A 15,800-nucleotide genomic window follows, 5' to 3' on the forward strand; every position below is an offset into this window, starting at 1 on the left:
AGTTATTTTGTTCCTAGTTCCTGTTTGGTTATTCATCAGGGTTGTCTGAAGCTACTGATCAGGACTGGGGCATTGAAAAAAAAATATCCTGTGGGAATATCTAGAGAGGACAGCTCAGGTAATGAACTTACAGTAGTTCATGGACTGGAATACTGAGGATGTTAAGTCGGGGAACACTGCTTGAGGGAAAGGACTCCTGCTTGTGCAAGACTGTCCTAGAGCCATTAGGCTCAGTTTTGCTCTGCATGGCAGAGTAATGCCTGGAACACTGTAGATTCGAGTCTCTCAGTCTGATAGTTTCTCAAAGATGCAAGAGACTTGTAGACAGACATTGAAGAAAACCATCATTTGTTTAAATTATTAGCAAGCTGCTTGAGGCTGTTATTGCCCAAAAATGTTTCCACTGGTTTTCTCTTCCCAGAAGCTTCCCCTGATTTGACCTGACAGCTGCACAACTGAGAGAGCCAGCTGCTAGGAAAGAGTGAGCTTGTCTGGTACCATCTTGCTCTACTATACCAGGCATCCTTTGGAGACTGACCTACAAAGCAACGTGGGCTGATCAGCACCAAGTCATCTCTTACTTCAGCTGTAGTGGAGCCTGGCGTGATGCTGGATGACAAGTCTCCATTCTCTACAGCTGCTTCCACCATTTTCTCAGAAATCCCAGAGGACACTGCTGACTATGATTCTAAATCCTTGTAAACGCTAATAAAGCTCACGGCAGAACACTTTGCCAAGATCTCATCCCAGCCCCCTCACAGGACTGAGGGGTACAAAAATTAGCACTGTTCGCTCTTGGACTCTTTAGAATATTCCAGCCAATAACCCTGTGTGCACATTTGCTCGTACAAGTTTCACTCTTAGACTGCTCAGCAAACTTGCTTCCTGCTGGCTGCCTGAGTCTTGCTTTATTTTGGTCTGAATTTTCATATTGCATCGTTATCTCGGCCTACGAACTGCTTTGGTTTCACTGGTTTTCAATAGAAAACTGAACTACAAAACCAAATTACAGTTCTTATGTAGTGGCTACAGCTTTGGTGTAAATAACTAAACAGGACTGGGCCCAGTCATCTTTTTTTTTACTTCCATGGGGAATCTTGAGGAAACTGTTGATGCCAGACAAAATAGTAATGATTTAGTATTTGGTCAGGAGCCCTTTTTCTGTTGAGCCAGGCTTTAATCAGCACTTACTCATACTTCCTTGCTGGTGTTAATACAGCCCACCACCACGATCACAGACAACGTGCTACTTCTTTCAAGGAAAAAGGAGGTAACTGAATATTGTCTCCACTAGTTCAGCTGACACTGTCCTGTTACACTTCCTGCCATCATCTATCAAGTGTTTCACTACTGTTTACTACGATAAACCACTGCCTGGTTTTGCTTCACAGGAAATAATTTCTGCGGTGAGACCAGGGATTAATAGTGCATGTTATAATTAGGCCCCTCACCTAATTACGATCGCCAACAGCAGCTGGCACCACACCTGTATACCAGTTATTGTATATGCCGTTTATCCTACATCTGGGCTTTACAGTCTGCCCGGTCTGCAGGCACAAAAGCCTGGGAGAAATCTATTCATGTGAGCTGCCAGGGAATTGTTATCAATCACTGGTCATCAAAATACATCTGTGATTGGTTTTTGGTCTTTTTAATCAACTGTGAAGCAGAAGTGAAAGACAGGCAGTGGTAGAGTCTGATTTATAGCTTCTGTTTCACTTCGTTCCTGGAAGCAAATGAAGGACTTGCGTAAAAGAGCCAGTGTGGGGATGTGTTTGCTGTCATAAAATGGCTAATTTGTATAACTGGGAGAAGGCGGAACCATACCTCCCTGGGCAAACTGCGAGGTTATATTCTGTGGTCCCTGCTGGGCTTCTTACAAAGGTGGAAGTGCAGCGTGAGTCTGTAATCCTGCCTCTGGGTGCCCTGTGATACAGGGAGAGCATCTGCTTCTACCCCGGTCTGGGCTCATTGCAAAGGAGGAACTGTAGTATAGGGCTCCAGTCCTGCTTCTCAGATAAACTGTGAGGAAGTGAAGATATCTGCTTTCCTTCCTGATCAGAACTTTCACTCCAGGAAGAGACCCTTGTCTCTGTACAGGAGGGCAATGGATCTGTTGAAGAGGCTCCTCAATGCCCAGCCGCTCTCTCACGTGTCTTGAAATCTGAAATACAAGACAAAATACCAGATTTTCTCATTTCACAGGGCAACAGCTAATACCATTCATTCTGTGTCAGAGCAGCAGGAAAAAGAACTGAATTTTAGAATTTTAGAATGGTTTCACACTTGAAGTTGTAACTCCAGAGGGATTTGAACCCATGAGCCCCGTGTGACATTGTAAAAGCAGAGCAGACCGCTCGTTGTCCAGATTTACTGTGGGGGATGGCATCACATCTGATCTTTTAATGGCGCAAATAGCTCTGTTTTCCTCTTTGCAATTACAGAACAAACAAGTTATGGGTGAATGAGCTGGAGCCTGTTCTGTCTAATACAAAAATATTGCTGTTTGCTAAGTGATATTGTCAACAACAGTCTATACATAGAAGAAGTGTAAAAACTAATTAAACCAGCAAGCCACATTGCTCATTAAGAAATTGATGGGTGACTGGCTGTCTGAGCCAGCTGGACCTGGAACTGTTAGTGAACAGTGCCTTGCCATTATTTTTGAAGTCACTTCTGAGAATGTGACCATCTGATTTGACTGAAGCTTTGAAATACAATTCACAAGGTTTTACTAATCTTTCATAGAATCATAGAATTGTTTAGGTTGGAAAAGACCTTTAAGATCACAGCATTTGCTCAAAACCTTCCCCCAGCTTTGGCTTGACTCTGAAGAGCAATACCCTACCTACTTTGTGTGATATCAAAAGTGCACCGGACTAGTATCTTCAGCTGGTTTGGTATTTAAAATACCAGTAAGTGGAATTAAAACCAGCAGTAACCTCACTTGTCCATGCTGTGTAGCTTCCACATAATTCACTGTGTAGTTCTCTGCCGAACTGCCATTACCCCTAAATGCAAAAACTTTCTGTCTCACTGAGCTGATGCTATCACTTTTTTTTCTATAGTAACTATCTCGGTTTTGACTGGGCACAGCCTTCCATTGATATTTCTTGTTGGGAAGCTGATGGACCCAGGATTGTGGCCTTAACTTTGCACCTGCTCTAGTACACACTTCCTGAAAGACTCAAAGGGCCACATCCTGCTCAGAGCTCTCCATGCTTGGATTCCATCAGAGTAAAGCTCTCCAAAACACAAGTAACTAGCAGGATAGGGCATGATCTTCAAGAACATCTAGGTTCCACTGCAGTCTGTGAGATGTTCCCAATTCACTTGCAAGCTTTGGAAAACATTACAGAGACAGTGTCATTTCCAAGCTTGCTGCAGTATGCTGGCCATCACTTATCCTAGCTCTGAGGAATTTTGGTTTCTACAGGAGGAAGAATGGGTTACAGTTGATATCTCTAACTTGTGGCTTAGCGTTTCTCAGCAGTTAAATGACCGCCATACAGAATCCCTATGTCCCAATGTAAGGGTGAGGCTTACAAAGCCTATAAAATTCTTGCCATCTTCGGTAAGCGCAAATGACTGTAAAGGCTGTACCTGGCAGTGCTCTGGAATGGCTGCTGTCTCAAAAACTAAGTGTTGCAATTTGATGCCTTCTCTTCCAACCAGCAGGCAAAGTTGTGGCACTAGTCAATGTTTTCGGTGGCATATTTCATTTCAAGCAAACAGTTAAGATTGTGTGACCAGAGAGAACTGCGGTGAAATTGCTTTTCGGTGCTCCAGAATAAAACAAACAGCGTTCATAATCTAGTCATTGAAGCATAAAGATTTTTCTCTCTTCCTGGTTATTTGAACTTCTACCTTGTGTCCTCTAGGGAAAGCAATTTTAAATTATGATTCAAACTAAACAGTTCAGCTCCGTAAATAGCAGACCCGAGTCCCTCTGTGGTTTCCATTAGGGAGGGGAAGGAGAGCAATGAAATTTAAGTTAACTTGCTTATTTTCTGAACCTTCAGGAAGCTTTGGAAGGCCTGACTGTAGCCCTGAACATCAGTCTAGTTAGCTTAACCATCTTTGTTAAAGAAAAGATGTAGGTTTGAAAGGAAAATGACCAAACAGCTACATGCTTATAAAATGAGGAAGAGACAGATGCTGTGTTCAGCAAAGCATAAAACAAGGAAGTAATGAAGAGTTGCCCTTCTGCTGCTTGAGATCAGTGGCTCAATTGCTGCAGGTTAAATCTGATGAGATTGTTAGAAGTTCTACAAATCAGTGAGTGGAAAATTGCTGAAAAAAAATTCTGAGAGATATGTAAGAAAGGTGCATCCACCTTGCTATGCAATTTTGTGGGGCAAGAAGAGCACATAGGCTTAAAGAAAAGCTAAGCACTTCTTCTGATGCACTTATGGTGTCCCAGAGAGGAAGCCTGAGATCTCCAGCCAGCTAAGGATTTATACCTGGAAAGACTCAAGAAATCTGTTTGGCTGAACCAATGTAGTTGCCCAGTTTCAGGCTCACTCTTTGAGCAAACCACCTGCTCGGGCGGGCAGGCCGTAGCCCAGCTATGCTTGCAGGCAGCCAGGGTCCGAGCAGGGCTCCGAGGGGCTGAGGAGCAGCTCGCAGGGGTGATGCCGGTGATGCCGCCGGCCCTGAAGCACCCCTGGGCAAGGAAGCGGAGGGAAAGGCGGGGGGGCCCTGTCGCCCTCAGCCGCTGTGTCCCCCACCGCTCACACGCACTGCCACACACACACAGAGTTCAGGGGCTGCGGCGAGGGAAGGGGCTTCGCGCCCAGGCCGGCTGCCCCGCACCTCGTACCGGGCTGCACCCTGCCACCCACCCTGCCACCGCCGCGGCGCCCCAGGCCAGGAAGATGCCAGGCCAGGAAGAGGCCAGGCAGACCACGGCCCTACCCCGAGCAAGGGCTGCGGACCGGCCCCCCCCTCCCGGCTAAGGGCTGGGGCTGCGGCCCCCCCGGCAAGGGTTGCGGGCCCCCGGCAAGGGCTGCGGCCCCCCGGCCGCCCCCAGCCCCGGGTCCAGGGCCACCGTCCCCAGCCCGCCACGGCAACGCGTTCTTCCGGGCCCCGTTCCCATGGCAACCGCGGCTCGCTGGAGGTGCACCCCCTTATCCCTTCCGCCGCCCCTCCGTGCGCACGGCCCACGGGGCGGCTGGCGGCTCTGCGGGGCTCGCTTTTGATTGGCTGCGCTGCCCGGAGGGGGAGGCTGAGGGATGAGCGCCGAGGCGCTGCCCTCTCCCTTCAGCCCGGCTCGCCCGCTCGGCTGTCGCTGCCCCCCCACCCCCCACCCGCCCAGCTCGGGTGTTTCCGCCGCCGCCGCCGCCGCCCGCAGCGCTTCGGATCCGCTCGGCTCTTTCCGCCGCGGCGGGCTGCCCGCCTTCGGCTCCCCGCGCGCCGGCCGCCCGCTCAGCCCTGCCCATGTCGGACGTGCTGGCCGCCGCCGCCGGCTCCCGCTCCGAGCCCCCGGCCACCGGGGTGGCGGGCGGCGGCCCCGCGCCCCACGTTCCCTCAGGTACGGGCTCGGCAGGGGAAGGGGTAGCCGGGCTGGCCGCGGCGGTCACGGGGGCGGCGAGCGCTTGCAGCCGGGCCGGGGTCCCTGAGGCGAGGCGGGCGGGCGGGCAGCGCCCCGCGGGCCGTGAGGCGACCGGCCGGGGGGCGCCGGTGTCAGCGCTGGCCTTGTGGCGGGGGGATGCCGCGGGTTGCCTCGCCGCGGCGGGTTTCCTCCTTTCTCCCGGAGAAGCCTTAATTCCACAGTGGCGGTTTGCTTCGGTAGAAATCCGGCGGCCCTTGCGAAGAGGAGCATCGCCAGTGAGACCTCGGCTGCGTTCGCTTAGCGGGTGGGTGGGCGGCTGGGGGGAGGGGCAGGCTGCCCCACACGGGTGACAATCTGTGAAACAAACCCTGTGACCCCTTGCGTATGGCATTTGAACCTGTGCAGGTGAAGAGAAGGGACTGGAGACTGAATTGTCTGCTTTGGGACGGTATATACCACAGTCGGTATAGAAGGGGCCGTTCGTAGAGGTTTAAGGTTGTTTTAAAGGGGTACGCCCGGGCATACCCCTCTGCAGCCGGGTGCTCGCCTCACCTGGAGCTGCAGCAACAGTGCCCACTGTTTCTTTCCCTGCAGCGGAAGGATTGATGGTGATCCAGGATGCTTTCCCTGGTGGAAGAGGCCCCATCTAGCTGGGAGCCGGACAGCCCCTGCCGTGCAGGCTCTGCCATGGGCTGGGGGCCTGGTGCTGTCTACCCGTGGGCTGGAGCTGCCTCCCAGCTGTGAACGGACTCCCTGAAACGGCCAGCAGCTGTAAGGCCCTGTCATCAGAGAGCTGCCAAAGCTGGAACTTGTCCCTGCCCGGTTTGCTGCCTTAATGTGATCAGACAGCTGGGCTGTGGGGCATATACCGCAGCTGTATGGGGACAGAGCTTTCCCGGAGTTCAGGAGATGTGGGGGAGACCAGGAGCCATCTTTATAGACAGTCCTTTTAGCAGTGACCTAGGAATTTCCATCTCGTCAGTGCCCTGTGGGAACCGCTGCATGATTGCTTTTTCCAGGGCTTCAAATTCAGCTCAGTTTTACAGGAAGAAATTTGGCCTTGTTCTGTCCTTTTAAAGCTAGGGTTGGTGGTTCCTGAACGAACACTGCTCCTGAGAGTGGTTCTGCACCAAAAAACATACATGGGGTTTTGTTCTCTCTTTCCTAGGACTGAGATGATTAAAAATCATCTGTATAGCACCTTGCAGGATACAGCTCATAACATGAAAAACGGGTTGGCACAGCTCTTCCTTTCACAGCCATGTGACCTTGTCAACGTTTGAGCGCTGGCTGTAGTTTTTCCTCCTGTCTGTGCATTCTAAAGACGGACATTTATTTCACCTTCTGTCTGTATATTCTGTTTGTTGTTAGAAAATGAAGACTCGGCCCAAAAGACGGAGTCTGCAGATCACCTGGTTGATTCTTTGGAGTCCAGTACTTCGCAGAGTGGGTAGGAAAATCTTTTTGTGTATTGTGCCCCACATGCATGACAATCTGTTTCACCCCTGTGACCTCTTCCGTAAGGCAGTTGATCCTGTGCAGGTGAAGAGAAGGGACTGGAGACTGAATTGTCTAACTTGGGACAGTATATATCAGAATCAGTATAGGAGGGACTGTTCTTACAGGTTAAGGTTGTTTTAAAGGTTATAAAATACTGATGTGTAGTTCATGGTTCAGTTATTCAAATCATGGAATCATTCAGCTTGGAAAGAGCTCTGCAAGGTTTTGTAGTCCATTGTAAGAGCCAATAAACCTTCAGCAGGAAATTTTCTCTGTCCTGTCTGAAGGATACTTTAATAATTAAGCATTTCGACTGTCTATAATTCTGGTGAAAGATGAGCAAGAAAACACCTTTTACTGTTTTATTGACAGTGTTTGGGGTTTTTTCTTCACCCCTGGTTTTCTGTGTCACTCTTTCATTAACGCTGCTGTTTGACCTATTATCAGTTGTTTGACTTGTTATTATCAGTTGGGCATGTGGTGTTTGTGGCAGAGTCATTGCATTGGTTACAAGCACTAGTAACCATATGCAGTGGAGTATCATTTGCTGTCATACATTTGTTCCACAGGGTACAGTTTCAGAAATGTGTGAGTTAATTACATGAGACAGTAGATAAACCACAACCTCGTTGAAAAAGAGAGGAAGAAAATTCCAGCAAAAAAATGAACAAACTACCCTACTTACTAAACCAGCAGTCTGATGCCATTTTGGATTGATGTTAATGACATCTGTATTGGCCTCCTTGTCTCCAAATGTGTTCTTTCATCTGTTTATTATGTCCTCTAACTTTTTTCAAAGAGATTAATGTAGTCTGTAAGCAAAACGGCCAAAGTAGATGCTGGATACTTGTAGGTATTACCTGATAAATTTGTCTAAGCTAGATCTCCTTTGTAATGGATGGGGGATGGTCCAAAAGGGTTGTGTGAGGAGGAATCTGCTGAACTCTGTTTCTGTAAATCTGCTTATAAAGCTTGTGTAGCCCTTCCTAATTTTTCAGTGAGACTTTTTCCTCCAGTGGTGTCTGGAGGAAAAATTTCCCAAGCTGTTAGCTCCTATGTTGATGGAGAGCCTTTTGAGCACATGTGCACACCTGTAGTAGCAAGTGACCAAATAACCCTTGTAAGTGTGTTCATGTAACTGCTAAGCTAAAAGGGAAATGGGCTGGAAAGTAATGGCATAGAAGTCCAAATTTGTCCTGGGCTGCCAGCGAAATTGTTACAGATCACTGTTGTCTGCTCCAAGTGCCCCTTATTTTTTTATATTGCCCATCTGCTGCCATTTTGTGTATCCTGGTATTCAGCTCATTTGAGTTATTCTTACAGACCTTCTGGCCTATCATGACATTTTTAGGAAAAGAAATCACACTACTGAGAGAATTTAAGTAAGAAATGGCTTTATTTCTTGTTAAAATCTGTACCCCCATAGGAACGAAGATTTGGAAACGAAAGCTTCATGTGCCCTGTTCTAGTCTTCTTTATGGATGTAGCAGTTGGGCTGTGTATGGGTTTTTTAAATGATTTTTTAAACTATTCCACACTATGCTGTTTTCCATTACTGCTGTGTTCTCGTGTTTCATATCCTTTAGACCAAAGCACTAGACGTCAGGTTTATAGTGCTGTGAGAAGGCTTTGCTTTTTCTAAAGGCCAGCTGTTTCTGTTCTTACTAAAGACTAGGTTGCTTCTCCTGGAAGTTTCACCAAGTATCTGAGAGTATGATAGAGGAGACTCTTCTGGCATCCATCTGAGTTCATTTGGGATGATAACTCTTGCCAGCTCTAGACAATATGCAGCATTTTAAAATATAATTTAGAAGAAAACCCTCAACAGAAAATGAATGCCAAAGATGGTTCCTTTCTTGCCCATTCTCTTCCTGCTATGTGCCTTTCTTTTTGTTCTGACATGTCCGTTTCCTCTTGTCACAGTGCAGTACTTGGACCTCTTTGCTATTATTGTGCTGTCGTTGTGTGTCTTGTGGCTTGCTTGTCTGCGCAGCGTATTTGAATATGGCAGAGACGCACATGGGTGCTCCCTGTATCTCTTGGAACTGCCAACAGGAAAGGCATAATGGGCCACTTAAATAGAGGGCATTTTCAGGATGGCTGTCAAAACTGTCTTGAATCCTTTCACTGATCCAGTTGACCTCTGATGGACTATGCAGATGTCATGTAGTAGCTGGCGTAACATAAGTTGTCCTTTCTTGAGCAGAAAAGTTGATACTGATTTCTGTGTTTAGTACACGGTTGGTGAGCTAGCATGCTGTGGGGTGGGTGTACTGTATTACTGCTGTCTAAAGGATGCTGAATACAGTGTATCTGACTGAAGTTTCTTCCTCTGGCTCACATGGAAGATAGCTGCATGGAGATGAGAGCAGGACTGGAGTGCAAAGGGCTTTGTGCAGTCGGCAGGTGCTGACCACAAAAGCTTGTTCCCTTCAGTCCATTTGAATTTGAGTTTCAGAGCAGAGTGATTCCTTTGCTGGCTGTGCCCTGGGTGCAAGTGCTGAACTGTAGTGCTCTCTTCCTCCAAAAGGCCGCAGGTTGGGTCATCTGTGAGTGCAGGTGTGAGAAAGGATTTGAAGGAAGACGCTGATGCTTCGGAGGACCAGGAAGTGGCCAAACTAGAAGAGAAGCTGCCTGACCAAATCCGGTCCCTCAAAGAGGTAGGTGGGTGTTTCTTACGTCTGAAAGCAAGGACAGAGGTGCAGCAATAGTTCTCCTACCCTGCTGGTGTGCTTATGGCTATGGCACTGAGACTTTAATGGTTAAGACAAAAGTAGTATTAACATACATTCGGTTGTATTTTTTTTCTATACATTAGTGGGAAGTAAATGTTATCGGTCAGATTTGCAAAATCCATCTTGTGTCTTTGGCTAGTCCTTGCCTCCTTGCAGTTTTTTGGCTCGCCAAAGCTTCAAGGTTGTTCTCACATTCTGCTTCTTGTCTGGGGCTTCGGGGAATTCCCTTCTTGCAGGTTTATGGAAGAGGGAATGGAAAGTGACTCTACTGTCTTGTTTCTCTTGGTGAGCAGCCAGTTTGTTTGCATTACAGATACAGTTGGGGAAAACTTGTGCAAATGGCACCCAGCTCAGGAGCTGTGAGTTTGCATGTATGAGATGGCTGGCCCTAGTGAACCGGATAGACTTTAACTAGGATGCAGCGAACGACTGTTTGGTTGTGTCTGTAGTCTAGATGCATACAGAGCTGAAAAGCTCTCCATAGAGAGATAGTGTCTTGGGAATCCTTTCCAAGAGTAGTCTGCTAAATCTGTAAGGCTGTTGCTTTGTTGAGAGGTGACAATTAACTGAGGCAGATGCAAAGATGTGCCTGCCCAGGGACTCCTGGGGAGGCCAAGGGGCGTGTAATTTGTGAGACCGACACAGCATTTGACTTCAAAGTTCATGACTGCGGTGCTGGGGGGAACAATGTAGAGAGATATCTCGGAGCCATCCAGTTCTTTTTAACTAATAGAAGCTTCTGCAGAGTCTGACTTGGCTTCAGAAAGATGCCTGAATTACTAATGAGTTGTTTTAAATCCAGCTGGGGACTCTTTTACCAGAATGGCCTTTGTGACAATGTTTCTTTTGTGCTTTGTGCAGGAAGCTCCTGTTCGGATAACCAGCTATCATGTACCTCAAGGAGCAGGGGATATAGTCATGATTCAGTCAGATCACACTGGTGCTGTGGATATCCTTTCAGCTGAGCTGGAGACTGCAGACCTCCTTGGGGAACAGAGGAAAGGTGAGTCCTGAGAGGAAAACACTTGTTGGGGCCACTCTTTAAGTGCCTGTCCTGGCTAGAGAAGAGCAGAGGCTGTTCCAGAGACACACTGCTCATTCCTGCTGGAAATGTGGGCTCCTGGCTAGCGAGCGGGGAAAACTTGATATCCAAGGTTTTTGGGAGCAGGCTCCAGAATGCAAAAGCCTTGTCAGAAATAGCTTCACTGTTTTTAGAGAACAGTTTGTCAGTAGTGAAAAGTCAGGTGACCCCACAGTCTCTTCCCTTGTCTCAGCTCAGCCTCCCCCTCTGGCTCCACCCACCATGTGGACCACTGAGAAGACAAAGGAATTCAAAGCCAAGATGGGAAAGGAGAAGAATGGTCGGATGGTGGTGAAGCGAGGCGAGGTGGTGACAGTCCGTGTGCCAACCCATCCTGATGGGAAATACATTTGCTGGGAGTTTGCTACAGATGACTACGACATTGGGTTTGGAGTTTATTTTGACTGGACCACGGTTACTAGCACTGCCATTACTGTTCAGGTCAGCGAATCCAGTGATGAGGAGGATGAAGAGGAGGAGGAGGAAATTGAAGGTTAGTGCAGAGCCTGTAAGGGTTAATTTGTGGTGCCTGTTGCCATGCTGCTGAGAGTGTCTGTCAGATGCTGTAACTCCCATCTACTTTGTTTACTCAGCCCACTTGTTATCTCTGCAGCCTTTTGGTTTCTCAGTTTGGTTTCTCCGTTAGGGTGTGATGAGAAAGCATTTAGCCCTTCCTGCTTCAGCATATGTCAATGGCTGTCTTTCTCCAAGAGTATTCTTAAAATTGAACACATTGAAAAATTAAACCCGAATTCACTTGTTCAACTTACAGCTGATAAAATTTAGGGTCTGAAATTTTAACTTGACTGTTCTTCTTAGCCTCTCAGACTGAGAAATTTCTGATGGTGAGTAGGAGCAAAAAGGTTTTGTTTTCTGGGGCTTTTATTTGGTTGTGTTGTTTGGTGTGTGTGTGTCTCCCTCCCCCCCCAATACCTCCGTAGCTTTTGCTGAGTGCATTTAGAAGGATTGCTACCTGTGTCTTTATACTTGTGAAACACACAGTTATGTTCCCTGTTCTGTGGCTTCAGTGTATGTATGACCAGTGTAGTGGGGGGTTGGTGTCTGAAATTAATTTTGCAGGTTCTCCAAAGAGGGGCAGGTTCCTGTATGAGGAATCCTCTCGAACAAGTAAATTGAGGATGTAAACACAGTGAGGTTATAGCTAAGAGCTTTCCTGTATTTCTTTTCCTTCAAGTCTTCATCACTGGACCGCTGTTGTTTGTATAAAAGCAGTGAGGTATCTAAAAGGTAAGGCCAGGGAGAATAGTCCAGGCTGGCAGGCCAGTGGCTGCTGTCACATCCGTATTCCCAAGAGAACTGGTTCTTGGCATGTCCTTTGTCATGATAAAGAAAGCTGGACTTTGGGTGTTATTTGCAGAAAGGTCAGAGCAGATGCCGTGGGTAATGCTGTCATAGTTAGCCTTCCATATATCTGCGTGCCCTTGCTGCTTTCTGGTCTTGTTGATCTTTTTCTAGACTACCTACTGCTTAACCGGCTCTGGCCTTGTCTCCTCTCTTCCTTTTAGGACTTGCCCCTGTTGGTGACGTGGAAAGGGGCTCCAAAAGCTATCTGCGGAACCGCTATGGAGAGATCATGCCCGTGTATCGCAGGAACAGCCATCGGGAGGTGCAGGCAGGCAGCCATGAGTACCCAGGCGAGGGCATCTACCTGCTGAAATTTGATAACTCATACTCTCTCCTCCGCAATAAGACTCTGTTTTTTCATGTCTATTACACTAGCTGAAGAAAAGGGAAGGGGCAGGGACGGCAGGAAGGTAATGGTGAGTGTAGCAGGCTGCCACCCAGCCCTAATACCGCCTAATGGGCACTGCTGTGTGACAGAACCAAAGCACAATTCTGCCGGCTCTTCTTCAGACACTAACTGGTTTCTCCCCACACCCTCCTTCCCCGCTGTCCCAGTGGAGAAGCGTAGCTGTGACTGCCTGGTTGTCCACAGGCAGCTGCTCTTTCTGTAAAACTTTGGGAGGTCTGCTCTGTATGGGCATCGGGCTGGGCCGTCATGTCACAGCTGGTAAATGCCCAGAGGCCAGGTTCAGGTGGTCGTGGTTTTGATCTGTTGCGCTGATACGAAATGAAGTGAAAATATTCTTGATCTGTTACTGTTTTGTGATTAACTTTTCCAATTCTCCTGCTGCATCTGCATCACTAGAGGGCAGCTGTCAGCTGCAATGAGCCAAAAGCACAGCTGGCTTGTCACCTAACCACTGATAATCTCATCACCTACCACCACTACGTGTCACCAGCAGCCAGTGCTTCTTTCACTCGTGTCGGTGGGTGTGCGTGTGGCCCGTGCTGCAGTGGCTAGGCCATGCGCCCCAAATGGCAGTCACAGCATGTGTTTGAACAGGGGGTGGGGGGAGGGTGCACGCCTAGAAGTCCATAAGAAGGTGTTCCTACAGATTCAGAATTGGATTTTATATCTGTTGACTGCAGGAATATGTAGATGATTAAAACCTCGGTGACCACCAGAACTTTTTTCTGTAATCCAGATGAGAAGCAGAAGAAATCACTGCTGCACTGAATAAGCTGAAAAAGGTTGGAATACAACCAATAAATATACAGGAAATATTTCATAGTAGCAGCATGGTGGTTCACTGGTGTTGCTGCCAGCTGGGTAATACCATATGTAGCAAGGAAAAGGCTCCCCAGAGAAGTGTAGCTTGTCAGCTGCTGTTGTTAGAAAAGAACACCTCTGCTCGGGAATTCGAAAGGTGTGGGATTTAATCAATTCTTTCTGTGAACCAGAATCAGCAAGGCCATTGCTAACCCTGACCACATGGTAAAGGATGCGCTTCCTTGGCATGTTTTGGTGGCTATTTGATGGCATCAGTAATCACCTTCTGCTCAAGTACCAGCAGAGTTGAACAAGGATTAAGTTAATCCTTCAGAGATTAATTATAAAACATGTTTATCTGTAACTGTTGTTTATTTTAATACTTCTAACTTCAAGTCATTCTCTTTTCTAAGAATACTGCTGTATTTACATTCTGATACCTCTTTGCAGAGACAGAATGGCTGTTTGCATGGTGATTCTAGTAGCGTTCTGAGTTTTATTTTTAAATCCACCTCTACTCGGTCCATTCCTTCCATTGAGAAGGAATGATGAACAAAATTATTTTGGGGTAGTTAAAGCCAAAGATTTCACTCTCAGGAGGGCTGGATATTTCCTATTAAAGGTATATTGTAATGCCATGCAACTTGCTCCATATTCAAGCTCTTCTTTTAACTATCTCTGCTTGCTTGCTCACTGTCCCAGAGCACTTAGTAGGCCAAAACAGTAAGGGAGCAAGCAGCCAGTCTACAGTAGAGCAGCCTGAGCTGGGAGCAGGACAAGTGGAAATGCAAAGAACACTGGTTGGGAGCACTGGCTTTCTGGGTGAGCGGGGAGGGAGCAGAGTCGGTCAGGGTAAGGAGCGGAGTTGCTGCTTTGAGCCCTGAGATCAGGAGAAAACAGCTGCCTTTCTCGAGAGAGTGAGCACACATGGACCAGGCAGGGGGGAAACTACAAAGCTGCCTTATTCAAGCAGGGCAACCACAGGACAGCCTTGCAGGGAGACAGAACAGTAGGGCTTGGTATCTGTCAGAGTAAGAATTTCTTTCATTTAGCAGCTTGGGGAGGATTATTCCTTCCTTTAGTCTTTCTTGGGAGAGATGGAGTACTGTCCTGTGGCCTTTGTACAACACTCGAATCAGGCCTGAGCAACTTGGGCAAGGTGCTCTCCTTTTTCCCCCATCCTTTGTCTATCAGGTTCATAGACACTAAATGGAAGAAGGTAGAAAAGACACTTCAGTCTGACCGCAACGTCAGCATTGCCCCACTCTATGACTGCATTTGGTCTTTTGCTGTGAGATCTGCAGAACCCTATGTGCCCTTGCTGGTTAATGTGTGATGCGCTATCTGGCACCTACTCCACTTTCTAATTAGGTTTTATTTATGATGAAGGGAACTTTGACCTGTATATACATTAGATATTCCAGAACTATTGATTCTCAGTTGCACAGCTTATTGCAGGCTAGTGGATTATCTCCACTAAGAAAATGTTTCCCTTATAGTGGCCTCCCTATTGCTAACTCGCAGCTCCATCCCACTTCTGTCTGTTGCTCATATTAGGGTTTGAAATACGTTTGGTTTTTTTTCATGTTGTAGGAAGTTAATAAGGCCTGCCTCACAACCAATTTTGATCACTCACTGACACATAAATAGTATGCACCAGTTTTCAAGCCACTGGTTAACGTAAGTGGTACTGTAGGTGGTAGTCCTATTGCTCAGTTCTAGCTTTCTGAAGTGTGGACCAACCTTTAACAAGGCTCAGGTCATCTATTTGGAGCTGTGCCTGTCTCCTAGTCTCATTGACCTAAGCGCAACAGCAGCATTAAAATGGTATGTCATACCAAGTGGCACGTGCCTGGTCTCCAAATGCAGTGTGCCCATTGATGAGCCCGCTGCAGTAGAACTGAAAGCGTTTGGTGTGTGTTACTTCACTGCATAAGTTTCCCAAAAGTAGTGTCTCTTATGAACGCAAGGTAGTTTTAGGCACAGAATATTTTATCTGCAGGAAACAGAAGCTTCACAGTTGTACAGGATAATTTATCTTCTTGTTTATTTTTTTTAATATCCACGTTACATCAGTATGTTGTTTCTCAGGTATTCAGATAACATTCATTATCTAAGTGACAACTTCCTTTGGAAGGATATATAGTCTTTATTAATTTTCTGATAAATCCAGTAGCTCAGTTGTGTGGCTAGTGATTAACAGCAGCCATACCCATTCAAAATCAAACCCACAGCTGGTCCAAAGAAGTAATCTTATTTCTTGTGTGTCCTTTCTTTCAGTTTGGTGTGTCTCCTGGATTTGTATCCAATCCTGCTATCTGGCCGAGGCAGCAATAGAAACCCTTCTTATTTTAA

The 15,800-nt window shown here is 47.2% G+C and overlaps 1 protein-coding gene across 1 annotated transcript; it reads left to right on the forward strand.

Moving 5' to 3' along the window:
* Positions 1 to 5,283: 5,283 nt before the first annotated feature.
* TMED8 (transmembrane p24 trafficking protein family member 8) lies at positions 5,284 to 15,746 on the forward strand. Its single transcript, XM_080394357.1, has 6 exons — positions 5,284 to 5,533; positions 6,926 to 7,004; positions 9,585 to 9,714; positions 10,651 to 10,792; positions 11,064 to 11,363; positions 12,397 to 15,746. The coding sequence occupies exons 1-6, from the start codon at positions 5,440 to 5,442 to the stop codon at positions 12,612 to 12,614; spliced, it is 963 nt and encodes a 320-aa protein (XP_080250483.1). The 5' UTR covers positions 5,284 to 5,439; the 3' UTR covers positions 12,615 to 15,746.
* Positions 15,747 to 15,800: the final 54 nt, after the last annotated feature.

This window comes from Falco punctatus (genome assembly GCF_963210335.1).
Source record: "Falco punctatus genome assembly, chromosome: 7".
NCBI classification, from domain to species: domain Eukaryota; kingdom Metazoa; phylum Chordata; class Aves; order Falconiformes; family Falconidae; genus Falco; species Falco punctatus.